The following is a 14662-nucleotide window of genomic DNA, read 5'->3' on the forward strand; positions in this document are numbered from 1 at the left end:
GCATGCACATCGAGGCAAAGACATACGTTCTCAAATGCCCCTAATGTCAAACATTTGGACACAACCATTTGAGTCCAACACGAGAGTTGATCAACATAGCCAGCCCATGACCCTTTCATATGTGGGGCCTAGACATCATGGGACCATTTATCCCACAAAAGAAAACATGACTCAAATACGTCCTAGCAGCCACAGATTACTTCACCAAATGGGTAGAAGCAATTTTACTAGTCCAAGTCAAAGAGATCCACGTCATCAACTTCATATGGACCAATATCATCACAAGATTTGGTCTCCCCCACACCTTTGTCATGGACAACGGTACTCAATTTGCTGGCTCACAAGTCAAAGCATTTCTGCAAAAATGGCGCATCATTAAAGCAATTTCTACACCTAGATATGCACAAAGCAATGGTCAAACAGAGGCTACCAACAAAGCAATCAAGGAGAATCTCCAAAAGAAGTTGGAGAGCAAGAAAAGCCAATGGCCAGAGCAACTCGAGAACATTCTATGGGCTTACAGAACAACAGCCAGAGCCAGTACCAATGAATCTCCTTTCACACTTTGCTTCGGAATAGAGGCAGTCATACCATCAGAACTCACAATCACAACCACACATTCTGACATTGTAGAATCAGGAGATAATGACACCATCTTGGCAAAAGAAATCGATCTCCTAGAAGAATGAAGGGAAACAGCTACAATATCCATAGCTCGGTACCATCAAACAATCCAGCGATCTTACAACAAGAAGGTCGTCCCAAAAACTTTCCAAGTTGGCGATTTAGTCCTCAAAAAGACTCTAGCTCCAGCCAAGCTGAACCCAACATGGGAAGGTCCCTACATCATTGACAAAGTCGTGGGAAACAGAGCATACTAGATTAAAACTCAGCTCGGTGATGCACTTCTCCGACCTTGGAACACAGCTCTCCTCAAGCGTTTTTATCAATAAAATTTTATCCAGACTTATTAGTCAATATGAATAAAACTCCATTAGCACTGTGCGTACAAATGTCATCTTTTGCATTACATGAGTACCATGCAACTTGCACTATGCTATCTAACCTAGGACATCACAATGTCAGGTCGTACATCAAAGACGGAGTCCTGAACGACTCAACTATAATTACCACGCAGTGGTCAAAACATCAATCAATCTAACCCAAGGTCTCCCAAAAGGACCCTAAATCAACTTAACACCAACGCATGGCCAGGGTTAACTGGTTAAGCATGATTCAACTGTAAATTCCACGCAATTATCAGTCAAATTCAAACATATGGGACCCCCAAAAGGATCCACAGTCAACTTAAAACCTTGTGAACAAGGTTAAGCTTGGCTCAACGGTAACTACCAATCAAAGGTTAGTTATCAAACAATCGGAGTTCCCCCAAAAAGAACGACCCAACCAAACACAAAAAGGCGACCTAGGAGACAGCTACGATCATCTAACTAGGTCGTGCACCAAACAATAAGACGATCTACCATAATACAACAAGTCATCAGGACTACCACTGTAACGCCCGTACTTAAAATAGGTATTTATTTATTTATTTATTAATTAATTTAATTATTTTATTTAAAAATCGGCTGGATTGGATTTGGATTTGTGGGGCGGGTTTCGGGCGAAGTGCGTGTTGTTGGGCTTGGATTTCGGACCAAGTATATAAACACATTGTTCTGGAGAATAGGGTTCGAAGAAAAAAAAAATAATAAAAATGGAGGCTCGAGTGTTGGAGCGCGATGACTCGGACTCGGAGAAATTCGTGGAGCTTGGGATTAAGGTGAGTAGCTATTTTGCTATTTCACCGGATTTATGGTTTTCCGTGTATCGGAATATACCGACTAAGGTTTCGGCCTATTAATACTGTTCATTCTACTGTTGTATTGGACTTCGTGCCATTTGTATTATTAAACCTTGTTAAATTTCGGATTTGATATAGAACTGTCGAAACTTTGGAAAAAAAAATGGTTTTGAACTGTCGAACTATGAACAAAGCGTTCATGGAAGCAGACCATGAATCTTCTTGCCTTTATTATTATTTTGTTGTTTTGTTTTGGGTTGGTTGTTGTATATAGTTTGGTGTCTTTGTTGAAGGTCTGTCGAAGAGCTTAGCGTGACGTTAATGGCGTCGTCGCCTTTATGTGGGTTGAACTCAGTTTGATATAAGCTTAGTTGTTGTTGGGGATTAAATATTTGATGTCGGGTTGGTGGCTTGAGTGCTGTTGGGGGCGGTTTGAAGCTCGGAGAATTCATCAATGGCGGCGACCAGTAACACCCAGTTTTCATTTAAAACTTTGTTGTTGTTTAGTTGGTTTTGATTGTGTTTTTGAATGGAGTTTGGTTGTTGAGGTTTGAGTGCGTGAGGGCTGTCGAGTGGAGCTTGAAGCAAGTCAGTAATGGAGGTCGAAATTTCTAGATCTAGTTTTGAAGAAATATGTGGATCAAAGGATTTGAGGTGTTTGTGTTAATTAATGTTGTTTGGGTTTTTAGGGGGATTGAAACCGTTAGCTTGAATGGGGCAGACGAGTGGTGGCCGGAATTCGAGCGGTGGTGGCTGATGGAGCTGAAGGAGATGACACTGTAGCTGTGGTTGGGCCTTGGGCCTAACCGATTCGCTACTTGGGCCGGTTTTAGCTTTAGGGCCTTGGTTGTTTGGTTGGGCCCAAAAATCTATTTTAGTTTGGGCCGGTTTTTATGTTAAGTTTTGGGCCAGTTCTTTTTGGTTTTTGTTTGGGCCCTTTTTTCTATTTGTTTTGTTTCATTTATGGACCAGTTTAATTTAAAGTTTTTGGGCGGTTTTAGGTCAAATTTTTGGGTGAACCACTTAACTATTTTTGGGGCGGTTTAATATTGCTTGGGGCGGTCCATGGGACTTAAAATAGATCTATATGGGTCTTTCAACTTTTAAACTTTCGGGTTCTAAGGTTTGGGCTCGGCTAGTTGGGTCCGAACCGTTTCAGAATCATGAGCCTATGAGCCATGCACATTGACCTTAGCCATGAACCATGGCTACGACTCTAAACTTGTCGAACATGGAAATGCCAGTTTGACTTTGACCATGCCAGTTTGACTTTGACCGTTAACCGTTGACTGTGGAATGTTGACTGTTTTCCAGTTTTTCACATATTTGATTATATGGACTAATATAGTAATAAAATATTGTCGAACATTATATAACGTTGTTTGTCATTATCTAATTATGATTTGATGTGAGTAGTGTTTAAAGCATATATATATTGGGCTTTGATTGTGGATTGTAGACTGTATAATTGTGCTACATTTTATGTTGTAAATTGTATGGACAAATTAAATGTGGAAATGCTGTGGAAGCTGATATAAATTTAGTTGTCATTATCTAATTAAGATTTGACGTGAGTAGTGTGTAAAACATATATATGTTGGGATATATATATTAAATGCAATAGTTTTGGAGACATAAATGTATAAACACTCAATTATTATATATGTGAGATGCTACTATGAGGTAGCATAGTATTGGTGAATATTTGCCCACGGGAGTGTGGTGTAGTGCAATAATATATTGGCACGTGAAAGTATGAAAATAGTTATGAGATATATTGAGATATTTCTATATATTGTGGCTTAGTGCAATAAGGCAATTGACCTGCACGTGATATAGTAGATTTATTATGAGTCATTAATGTATGACACTTGAATAAATTACGTAACGAAAATCCTAGAACCTAGCTACCACAACTTATGTGATTGGCCCTTCTGGCGTTTTAGTTAATCTGAATGGCCGCCGGCGCCCTTTTCCGGCGTTTGAGTTAATCTGAATGGCCGGGCGTAAGTAATGTGATTGGCCCTCCCCGGCGTTTCAAGATAAAATTTGAATGGCCCTCCGGCGTAGCCAAATAGTGGCTTGATTATTCCGTTCGCCAAAATAGAGCGATGATCGCAATATTTTATGCGAATAGTGGCATTACTTACATAATTGCTTTTCGTGTGAGGATTTACTTGGTGTCGCGGCATCCATTTCGGGGGTGGTTACGCCGCGGAGTGGTTCATTATGTAAGGGGAGGCATGTGGATGTACATGTTCAAGGTTGGGTAGCGATTGTGGTAGCCAGGGGAAACTAGGTAAGACATAGATACGACGTGATTTTAGGGACACACAAAGAAAGTCTAAATTAATATAATTATGGTAATATGTTGGTAAATGATATATCTTTAGATAGATGATTATATATGATTTGGTGGTTAGTATTTTAGTTAGAACCTCGTGGAGGAACTAAATGCCTTTTATTATCGTATGGTATGTTGTATTAGTTGTTGGAAGTTAAAGGCTCGATTGGAAGGAACTACTGCCTAGATTATTGTACTTAAGTATGTTATATTAGTCGTTGAAAGTTAAAGGCCTCGGTGGAGGAACTAACTGCCCGTATGGATTATGTATATATTTGTATAAGTATATGTTGTTTTTAGAGCTACTCACACCAGCATTTTTATAATGCTGACCCGATTTGCATGTTTGCTTATCGGGTGTGTTCATTCAATGAACATAGTTGATAAGTTTTGACAGGTTTAGTGTTGAAGAAGAGTGGTTGCTTGTGGTTTTACGTTAAGCGTTGCATCTCGGGATTTGTTTTGTTTTCCCTTGAGGTGATATATAATTTCAGTCTAGACAATGTTTTTGTATTTTCATTTGTAAATTTTATTAAAGAGTTATTGAAAGGAGAGTTGTAACCTAATCTTATTTGTGAATCTTTGTCATGAAGAAGACTTTTGTTTAAGTAAAAATTTTATTGGTTTTATTATCCCATATTTAAAACTGTTTATGGGTTTTTGGGAGTTGAGAGTGCGTCACACCTCGGAGATCGAAGAGTCGGGAACAAATAATGTTTTTCCGAATTCTGTCGAAATTCGGGGTGTGACAACCACTGTGTAGTACATGTCGTCATACAACGAATCAAACAGTAATAAAACAACCACATTCACAACAAAAGTCAAAGACAACATCAAGGCATAACAAGTAAGTAATTTAAATACTTTACTACTTACAAAATTTGGTTGGATACTAGAGGCCCCCAGGTTATCTTGAGAAAACAACTTCAGCACCCCCATCATCAAAGAATCAAAGTTATCAATATCAGTTATCAGTATCAACCAAAGCAAGTGAGAAAACATAGCTCATCATCATTCAAACACATCAATATCAAAGAAAGAAAAGGCACAATCAGAAGACACGGGAAAGATTCTCAACATTCAAAGGTTCCAGTGGGCCAACCTCTTCACCAATAGGGCCCCCAACTAAATCACCACTCACATTCACAACTTCTATGGAGATCTCCCCATTTGGCTGAACGGCTGGAGTAGTAGCAAGGTCGGATGATAGATCAGGTCGTCTACTAGCATCTGCAACAGTACTTTCCACAACTACTGTTGCAGCCCTATTTTCAACCGACCTCTTCAGGGTTTTATACTTACATTCTAGTCCATAAAATCATCCACCATAACGTAAGTATCACCACTTTCTACCAAGTCGACCAGGTCGTTATATTCTTTTTGCGCCTTTTCAGCAACGACCTGTGCATTCTTGCACTCACCAATCCAGTGCTGCACCTACACCTTTGAAAGCATCAAGAGATGGTTGCAGCAAGGCCACCTTCCCAGCAAGATCTCCAACCTGCAACTTCAGCCCAGACATTTCAGCTCTCTCCACCTCTTGAACAGCAAGCAGCTCGTCATATGCCTCCTTGGCAGCATCAAATTCCTTCTTATACAGGTCGGAGATAAGAGTCATCTCTTTCAGCTTTCTATACATAACCAGGACTTGACAACAAACAAAGTAAATCACAAAGCAGTAGAAGTGGAAAACAAGACAATACCCAGGTCGAAGAGGCACGTACAAAGCACATGGAGCGATCCATATATTTGATGTTCATCCCCAAGTCCTTCCTAGTCTCCAACTAAAGCCTATCTCCATCCAGGACAATGCCCTCTAGCAACCAAATAGCTCTTGAAGCTACAGTCCCCATTCTTTACAAATTTATTCAACCCACTTGTTGGGTCCTCATAGGTGACAAGCCTATCCAGAACGTCATCAACACTCTTGTCGGGTCGTACTCCCCGATCCCTTCAACTTTTGGGCAACAGCCTTATTCTCACTAGCCTTCTTGCCCCAGGTATCAGCAACCCCCACATCCACAACAAGTTCCTTCATATCCATCCTCTTCAATGGAGCCCGGCCTGCAGAAGAACGACCTCCACCAGTACTAGGTCGTTCCTCATATTCAGCTCGGGACTTCTTCGATCCCTCCGTCTCAACCACTTCAGAGCGCCTTTTCAAATTAGGCCTCTGGAACTGAGTGGGAGCATCACCACCACCAACAACACTCCCGCCACCATGACCAGAACGCTTACCATCACCTACTTCGGAGCGTTTGGATGCAGAACGTTCAACATCACCCACTTCAGAGCATTTGGATGCAGAACGGCTATCAGCAGCTCCTCCAGCCGTCCTCACCGAAGCAGAACGACTATCAGCAGCCTCTCCAGCCATTCTCCCTCCAGAAACAGGTACCTTCCTTTGGCTCTCCCTCTCCATCTCACCATCCGAGCTAGAATCAGAGATGTAAAAAACGAGCTTACGAGCCCTCTTCTTTTGTTCCACCTTCTTCCAGTTGATCTTCTCCCCTCCACGCCTCTTAAAGTAGTGAGAAACCTCCCCTAAGATAGCTCGTTTTTCCTCCCAACTCAAACAAGCAAACTTCTCCAAAATGTCAAGCTCAGAACGACCTCGAATGGAAACCTCTGCACTAAAGGACACAAAAACATCAGAGCGTACAACATATCAATTACAATACATGCATACGACCTACAAAATAACTACCTACCAGCCCACTTTACAGAGCAAGTACTCAGCTCACACCCAGGGGGGTGTAATTATCCACAACCAACAGAGGCCTACGCCCCCAGTCCTCCTTACTCACCCCCACAATTAAAGACGACTTCCCCCTTACGATCTGTAGACTAAAATTCAGTACAACCGATCTCTTTACAGAGAAATGCTCCAACACATCTCCTAAGCAGATATTATAAATTCAACAAATTCAACACATGGAAAACCTTCAAACTATTCCCTACGAACTGGCATGGGGTTTCGTCACAATAGTTCAAAATCTCAACAGTAAGATGGGAAAACGATAACCTCATCCTAGCTTTCAACTGCCCATAACAAACCACAACTCCTCCATCTGGAGGTACATAGTCATCATTATACAACCTCCCTTCTCCACTTAGGTCGTATATCCTCAGCCCTCGTCTCCACTGAAAAAGACGATGAAGCCCCATCTCCACTACGAACCCTAACTTCAACATCATCTCCACTCAAAGTTCTCTATCTCCACTGATCAACATCAACTTCCCCACTCAAACTATCACTGGTAGCAGACATTACGAGTTCAAAATAAACAAAAAGTCAAATTTTGCAAGATCAAAAGACGCACCTGATACCAAAGATTGGAAAAGTTTTTTTCTTTCTTTTTCTTTTTTTCTTTCGCTTTGCTCTGTCTTAGATTGAAGAAAGGAGGAAGTGAAACACCTTAACACGTCAAGATCCTTCAGCTGCCAAAACCTCGAGGGAATACAAAACGTTTCGTGTTCCCACATAACACAATCATTACTCACCCATAAATTGCCGTGATTTCGGGCCCACGAATCCAGCCCAACAGTTCGCGCACATTTCTCAAAAACAAATTAAACCTACCAGCTGTCCAACACGTGTGTCAAAAACTTTATTTTTTCCTTCATTTTTACATCACAGCTGTCCAAAGAACGGATCAAATAAAGGGGGCTGTGTAAGTACCCTCCGTTCTACATTACAATACACGTGTCTATACACCAGCTCGTACCACTCTATCAGAACGTCCCAACGACCCAAACACAGGTCGTCCCCAGCATCAGTTACAGCCATATATGTGAGCAAATCAACTAGCACAATTTTGGAGCTTAGTCAACGTACCAATCAATGAGACATTAACTTTGTAACGACAGAGTAATGGCGAATCATCAAGATATCACATAAGGTGGATCTACATTTCATAACGGCTCGGAGCAAATAAGGAAAGTCAGCTCAAACATCTATAAGTAGAGAGAGATGAATTACGTAAGACTTGATTCAAGTTTATCCAAAAAAACTTAATATGTAGGCAACTCTTATCCCGAGAAGAGTACAATCATTCCCTATCACATAAATCGTTAGGTCATTGTCCAATAAATACCAAACATCTACATACTTTGATATAATGTAAAAAAAAATAATAATAATAATAGTTTCTTCCATCAAAGATATGGTCGAGTTTTGGTAGAAGTGGAACATGACTATGTTGTATGTACTAGTTAAGTAATAAAAGTGTTCATACCCCTTAAAAATCTGGAAAGTGAAACCCACCTTGGGTGGCTTTGAAACAAACAGACAATTGTATTAATTGGTTGGACAATTTGTTTCCACAACCGACTGAAAGCCATTGCAGAGATATTTGATGATCAATGTGGTGAATGCTGAACCATTTGGCTGCTTCTTTTAGGCATAGAGGATAAGTAGGGATACTTGGCCATTGCGAATTAGACATGTAGCTAAATAGAAGAACAACAAGTCATTGTTTAATGACTTTAATCAAGCTACCTCAATCTTTTGTACCTGGTCAAGCAGAGTGTGCTAAGTGTATTGTCACAATTCACAAGTAAAGGACATTTATCACCGTCTAATTGGCCTGGATCAACATCATTGCCTTGAGCGAATGAGAGTCATGTGAACAAAACTAAGAATACATACATGGAATCTAAATTGGTGAACAGTATATCAAAATCAGCAAACATACATGGAGGTTGCTTGAATGGTTATTTAAACCAAGGCCCAAAATTTCGATATCGGTTAATATATCGGTGTACTAAAAACCGAAATATATCGGATATATTGGATATATCGGATATCTCGGTTCTTTTGGTGACCAGTCCAAAGTTTCTAAAATATCGGATATCTCACCGATATATCTCGGATATCTTGCCGATATATCTCGGATATATAGGATATTTCGGAAATTTCAATATTAAATTATTAACAATTGGTCAAAAAGTCAACCGATATATATCGATTATCTCGAAATATCAATTATCTCGGCGATATAAACTTTCATATCGGAAATTCCGATATATCTCGGAAAAAAAAGGGTTTAATATTCGGTGGATATATCTCGGAAAAATCGATATCGGTGTACCAATTTACCGAGATATATCGGCGAGATATCGGATATCTCGGCGATATTTTGGGCCCTGATTTAAACTAATCAGAGCAAGACGGTAATCGTATATTTTTCTATAGTGAAAAAGTGTATTAAAATGAACAGTAAGCCATATAATTTAGAAAGCCAATTTGATTAAGGTATAGAAAATGATTTATTAAGCAGCATGTCTGCATGCGTAACATTTTGTAGCGTTTGAACTGTAGACACTGGCATTCTTAGCAGGGGCATTCTTTAGGGGCGGAGTTTTTAAAATGGGCCTACATTATTTCTTTTATATAGTGTTTTGCAAGTGCCTAGATGCCCTAATATATATACTGCACATTGAATAGTTCAAATCTTAAGCCTACACGGGCGCTTTTTATTTTTTGATTTGCATTTTTCACACAAATGTAATTCAGTGGGTATAAAATTACAATGACTCTTCTAGTTGGCCTGCCCTCAGAGCCGGCCCTGATTCTTAGCACCTTCTGCAAGTTGCACTACTGCATGAATAGTTGTGATTTGCATTCACACAAATGACACAATGACTCAATGAGGTAAATCGGGCGTTGAAGAACAAAAAAATGTATTGCTTTAATCACAGGTAAATAAAAAAGTTTAGTAAATGCTTGCGTTTCGTGTAAATTATTTTGTATCAAAATATTTGATCTCCCTTCGCAATAGATGTGGCTAGTCCCTTTATTTTCACAAGACATCAAAATTTGATTTTAATGAGTTTCGCTGTAATGGTGTCAAGCTCACGATGTACAACTATGAAGTATCAAATTGTGGACCTAAAAAACTAACTACATTGAAATTCTTTGCCCCACATTAATTATTGGGCCCGTGAACTTTAGGACGTAGCCTAGTAGATGCAAAACCATTCTTGAATTCTCTCCACGCCACGACTTTGTATGAACAAAAACACTTTTGCGGCTCGTTGAGATGACCACTTTTCTGATTTGGTCTTTAATTTAAAAAAAATTATCGACAACCAGACGTAATGATCCTCTTTATAGTGGTGTATAATTTGTGAGGTGTGTATAATCTGTGAGGCTTTCACTCACAATATTTTCCCACTAACATGGGAAGCCATATATATACCAAATTAAAAGAAGTTCAGGAATAACCTGAATTAAAGCGGAAAGATTAATCAGCAGCAACAAGATTCTTATAAACAAACTGAATTTTTATTTATATGGATGATTTGTATATATAGAGAAGAGAAATGAGCACTCAAAGCTAGAAATGAAAGATAAAATTGAAAAATAATATAACATTTTTAGTGATAAAAAAAATACAAAATACAAAAATGCATCCAAAGTCCATAGTGGAACTGTGGAAGTAGTCAACTCAAAAGGGAAAGAAAGCTTACTGAGTATTGACTATTTCATTCATTTTATCTCATTTAGCTTATGAACTCCATCACTAACTTATATTTAACCGTGGCCTCAGTAGCATCGTAATGTGAACATGTGGACATGTGGTAATAGTGTAATGCTATACATAATTTTTTCCCTTGGACAAAATGACCAGTTTCCAAGCATTTAGCCTGCAATACATATATAGTATTTTTATTTTTTAACATGGATATATATTCACGGATTAGAGTATATTTCGATGAAAAATATAAGCGTTTGAAAGCCTCATTATTTTGATCCTTGTTTAGTCAAAGTTTGACATTTACCTAAACAGCGCTTCCCCTGAATGAAGGGACGGCTGAAAGAAAAATTGAAATAAGAAATCGAAAGTGATAAGTTTTTTTTCTAATTTTAACGATGTTTTTGCCATGAAATTATATCAGACTTCAACAAGTTGCTTCATCCTTCTAATTTCCGCGAAAGAATTCATTAACAGACTCAACGGTTCAATTTCACAAGTAAATTAAAGTTTCAAAATCATTGAGGTTGTGTCAATTTGCGTAGCTAAGCGTGATTGGACAGCTATTACTAAATAATAATAATAATCAAATCGGTTACACGTAGGGAGGGCTTCATAGGAACACATGTGATATTAAATCATAATAATATGGTGGGGCATCAAAAAGACCAGAAATAATACCGACCTTTGAAATCAGCAATGGCCCAATAGTAAAAAGCCAGCAACCTCAATGGGGTAAAATGGTAAATAAAAAAGCATTTTGGTGTTATTTATAAAACGGCACAATGGAATCTTCTTCACAAAACAAGGAATAAATAGAAAAACCGGTTGTGGAGAAGGAAATAGGATTAGTATAACTTGGAGAGAAAGATTAGCACTAGAACGACTTCTTCGAGGAGAGGTTCACCTTCCCCAAAAATAAGCCGTGTATACGTGTACTAATTAATAGCTTTCCCATTTGTTTCATTTCCAGCCTGTACTTTCTCTCTCATCTTTCAATTCAATATATCTGTTTCTTTCATTGCCCTTCACCTTCTTCTAAAACTTTCAACACCCATTTTTCATTTTTCTCATACCCCAAAAAACACAAAACAAAATCCCGCCCCTTCGAAAAATACGTTGAATCGCGTTTTTCGATTGGGTCTCGTCGTCGCCTCTTCTAGGGACGGCTGAGTTTCGAAGCTTTTTTTTTAATAAGGTATTAGATAAATCAAATCTTTCTATTTGTTTTCATGTTTGGAATCTTGTAGATCTGGATTTATTTTGGCTTGGTTTGAATGAAAGATGTGTTTTTTATGGTTTTTGTTTAAGGTGTTGAATATATTATGATTTTTGAATGGGTTGATTCATCTTCTAAATGCTCAAAATTCGATCTTTTGATTTTGATTCTAGAATTATCTTTATTTTTTGCTGATATAATTGAAAGTTTTTGTTTTCTTTTATTTTGGCAGAACGATCAACAAGTTAAGAGAGAAAGATCAAAAAATGGCTGAAGAACAAAGATGCCAGGCACCACCAGAAGGCCACCGTCTCTGTGCAAATAACTGCGGCTTCTTTGGAAGCCCAGCTACGTTAAACCTATGTTCCAAATGTTACAGAGACCACTGCCTTAAAGAACAACAAGCATCCTCTGCAAAAATTGCAGTCGAGAAATCGCTAGCTGCACCCATCATCACCACAACCACAGCCACTACAACAACCACCGTTGCATCAACCCCACTTTCGATCTATACTCCCTCGGTTACTCTCCCCAGCCCGACTCCTAATAATAATCTTGTTGAACCAGAATCTTCGACACCACCTGACCCGGCATCATCGTCTTCGCAACCTAATAGGTGCTCCACTTGTAGAAGAAAGGTTGGGCTAACCGGGTTCCGTTGTCGGTGCGGGATAACGTTTTGTGGGTCGCACCGGTACCCGGAACAACATGGGTGTACGTTTGATTTCAAGACGGTTGGGAGAGAAGCTATAGCAAAAGCTAATCCCGTCGTTATAGCTGAGAAGCTTGATAAGATATGATGACGATGATGATGATGATGATGATGATATGATCTTGGCCATTGATTTGGTGATCAAGTTATGGAATATGAGGTGGTTCTCGAGATAATCGTCGGCACCAAGTTGGGTTGGTTGTGGGTCAGTATATGACGCGGCTTTGGGTGGCGATGTTGCTTTGGCTTTATTTGGTTTCAATGTAAAACTATTCCTCTGTTTTTTTTTAAGTATTTTATGTGGTTTGTGGGAACTTTGTTTGAGTGATAAATTTCCTTTTCTTTTTTACTTTTAACTAATTGTTTTTAGTTATCTATAATTATCGCGTATCCAATCATTATCAGATTGTGGAGCCACCTCAGCATTTGTAAAGGCAGGTGTCAGTAAGTAGATATCTCCACATAAGGTGAAAAAAAAGCATCTTTTCTTTTAGGATATGTAGGAAGTCTTTGCAACAACCAACTCCTTTGCCCTTTTGACAGTGATTTTAGGATAGGCTAAACATGAATGATAGGGATGGTCTTTGAAATCACAGCCACTCATACCTTCGGCAGAAGGTACTGAATTGGTCTGAGGCTTAAGACAGTCTGCGTACCGAAGAACTGATTTTATTTTATGGATATTTTTAATTAACTATTTAGGTACCATACTCCTCCAAAGCACGAACTCCCTAGAGCAGAACTGTAATCTCTCTTGTTTTTTTTAATGAAAACTGCAGTTCATTAACTAAAAGTTGGAGAAAACTCTGTCATCATACATGCTAATAGGCATGGTTCACTTCGTCCTTGATTCTTAGCCCAAATGGCTAATCCATTAGCTTTACTACAAAATTCTAATCACCAAACTACAATCCATGATGATTGGTGAAAGACGGTGACTGAAAGTTCTTGTTTTTGGATAATCTTCAACCTAATGGCTATTAGAGCATTCCCAATACAAGCAGTTTTGAGGAGAAATATCAACTTGTCACCTTTATGAACCAAAAACAATGGCCCAATAAATTTTTATTCCGCCTCGTATGTTTTTTTTTTTTTTTTTCAAATGGAATGTTTCATTTGGTATTGCGATTTATTTTTTTTAATTTTTTTTTATTTTTTTTTAATTTTATTTTAATTTTTTTTTTAAGTAGAAATCTTATTGATAATGATAATGAGTTTTGCAAATAATTAAGACAGGCGTGTAACAAGCTGCGCTGTAAGTCCAAATTATATTCTCATAAATACAAACTCGTTAGAACTGCTGTTATTATGTTACCGTTCATAATTTTCTGTAACCTCTTATAAAGCTCAACAAACTATTGTGCAAAGAAACTAAAAGTGTCTGGTTAGCCCTACAAGCATTCTCGTGTCTCTCAATCTTTCTTGGCGCTGTTCTATTAGCTGTTTCTCCCACCTCAAAGACTCTATTCTCCTACCAACGAAGATGCTCCAATTACATTAACACACACATGTTTCCCCTCAGACCAACTGTAGATCAATACATCTGCAGGCCGAAATGTCAATCTACTTTCATTCAGATCAGTAAAAAAATTGACAGGAGTCTCCTTCTTCACTTATACTCCACCCCTCCAAAATGCATCACATAAAATGTCTCTGACATGATCATGTCAATATTTGAAATCTGAAAAATATCGACAATGTGTTGCATGGTCCCCGAAAACATCGAATCTATTTTTTTTGCAAACAGGGCATAGACCACTGGCATAGCACAAATGAATTATAAAATGATTATGGAGAATAGAACGATACTCCACCGGCGACATATGCTTGCAGTCAGAATATGCAAAGAATTTATATTTCCAGACCGGATGTTCGATGTTTCATTCTGTCTGATTTTTTTTAATTTTTTAATTTTTTATATTCAAATGAAATAAAACATTTGGTCCGAATTTTAAAGTCATATTTGTATTGGACAACCCCCAATAGTCACTAAAAAGATAACTATGAGGAGAAATAGTCCTGTGTCGAGATAACAAGTTGTTGTTTGAATTATGAATGCTCGTCAGTAGAATTACACGAAATGCCTTGTGCCCTGGACCAAAAC

The 14662-nt window shown here is 38.5% G+C and overlaps 1 protein-coding gene across 1 annotated transcript; it reads left to right on the forward strand.

The window, feature by feature from the left end:
- Window positions 1–11681: 11681 nt before the first annotated feature.
- On the forward strand, window positions 11682–12914 carry LOC147482844 (zinc finger A20 and AN1 domain-containing stress-associated protein 4-like). Its single transcript, XM_086581365.1, has 2 exons — window positions 11682–11825; window positions 12079–12914. Exon 2 carries the CDS (start codon window positions 12113–12115, stop codon window positions 12644–12646), a length of 534 nt encoding a protein of 177 aa, XP_086437491.1. The 5' UTR covers window positions 11682–11825; window positions 12079–12112; the 3' UTR covers window positions 12647–12914.
- Window positions 12915–14662: the final 1748 nt, after the last annotated feature.

The sequence above is a fragment of the Coptis chinensis genome, chromosome 8 (genome assembly GCF_015680905.1).
Source record: "Coptis chinensis isolate HL-2020 chromosome 8, ASM1568090v1, whole genome shotgun sequence".
Classification (NCBI taxonomy): Eukaryota; Viridiplantae; Streptophyta; class Magnoliopsida; order Ranunculales; family Ranunculaceae; genus Coptis; species Coptis chinensis.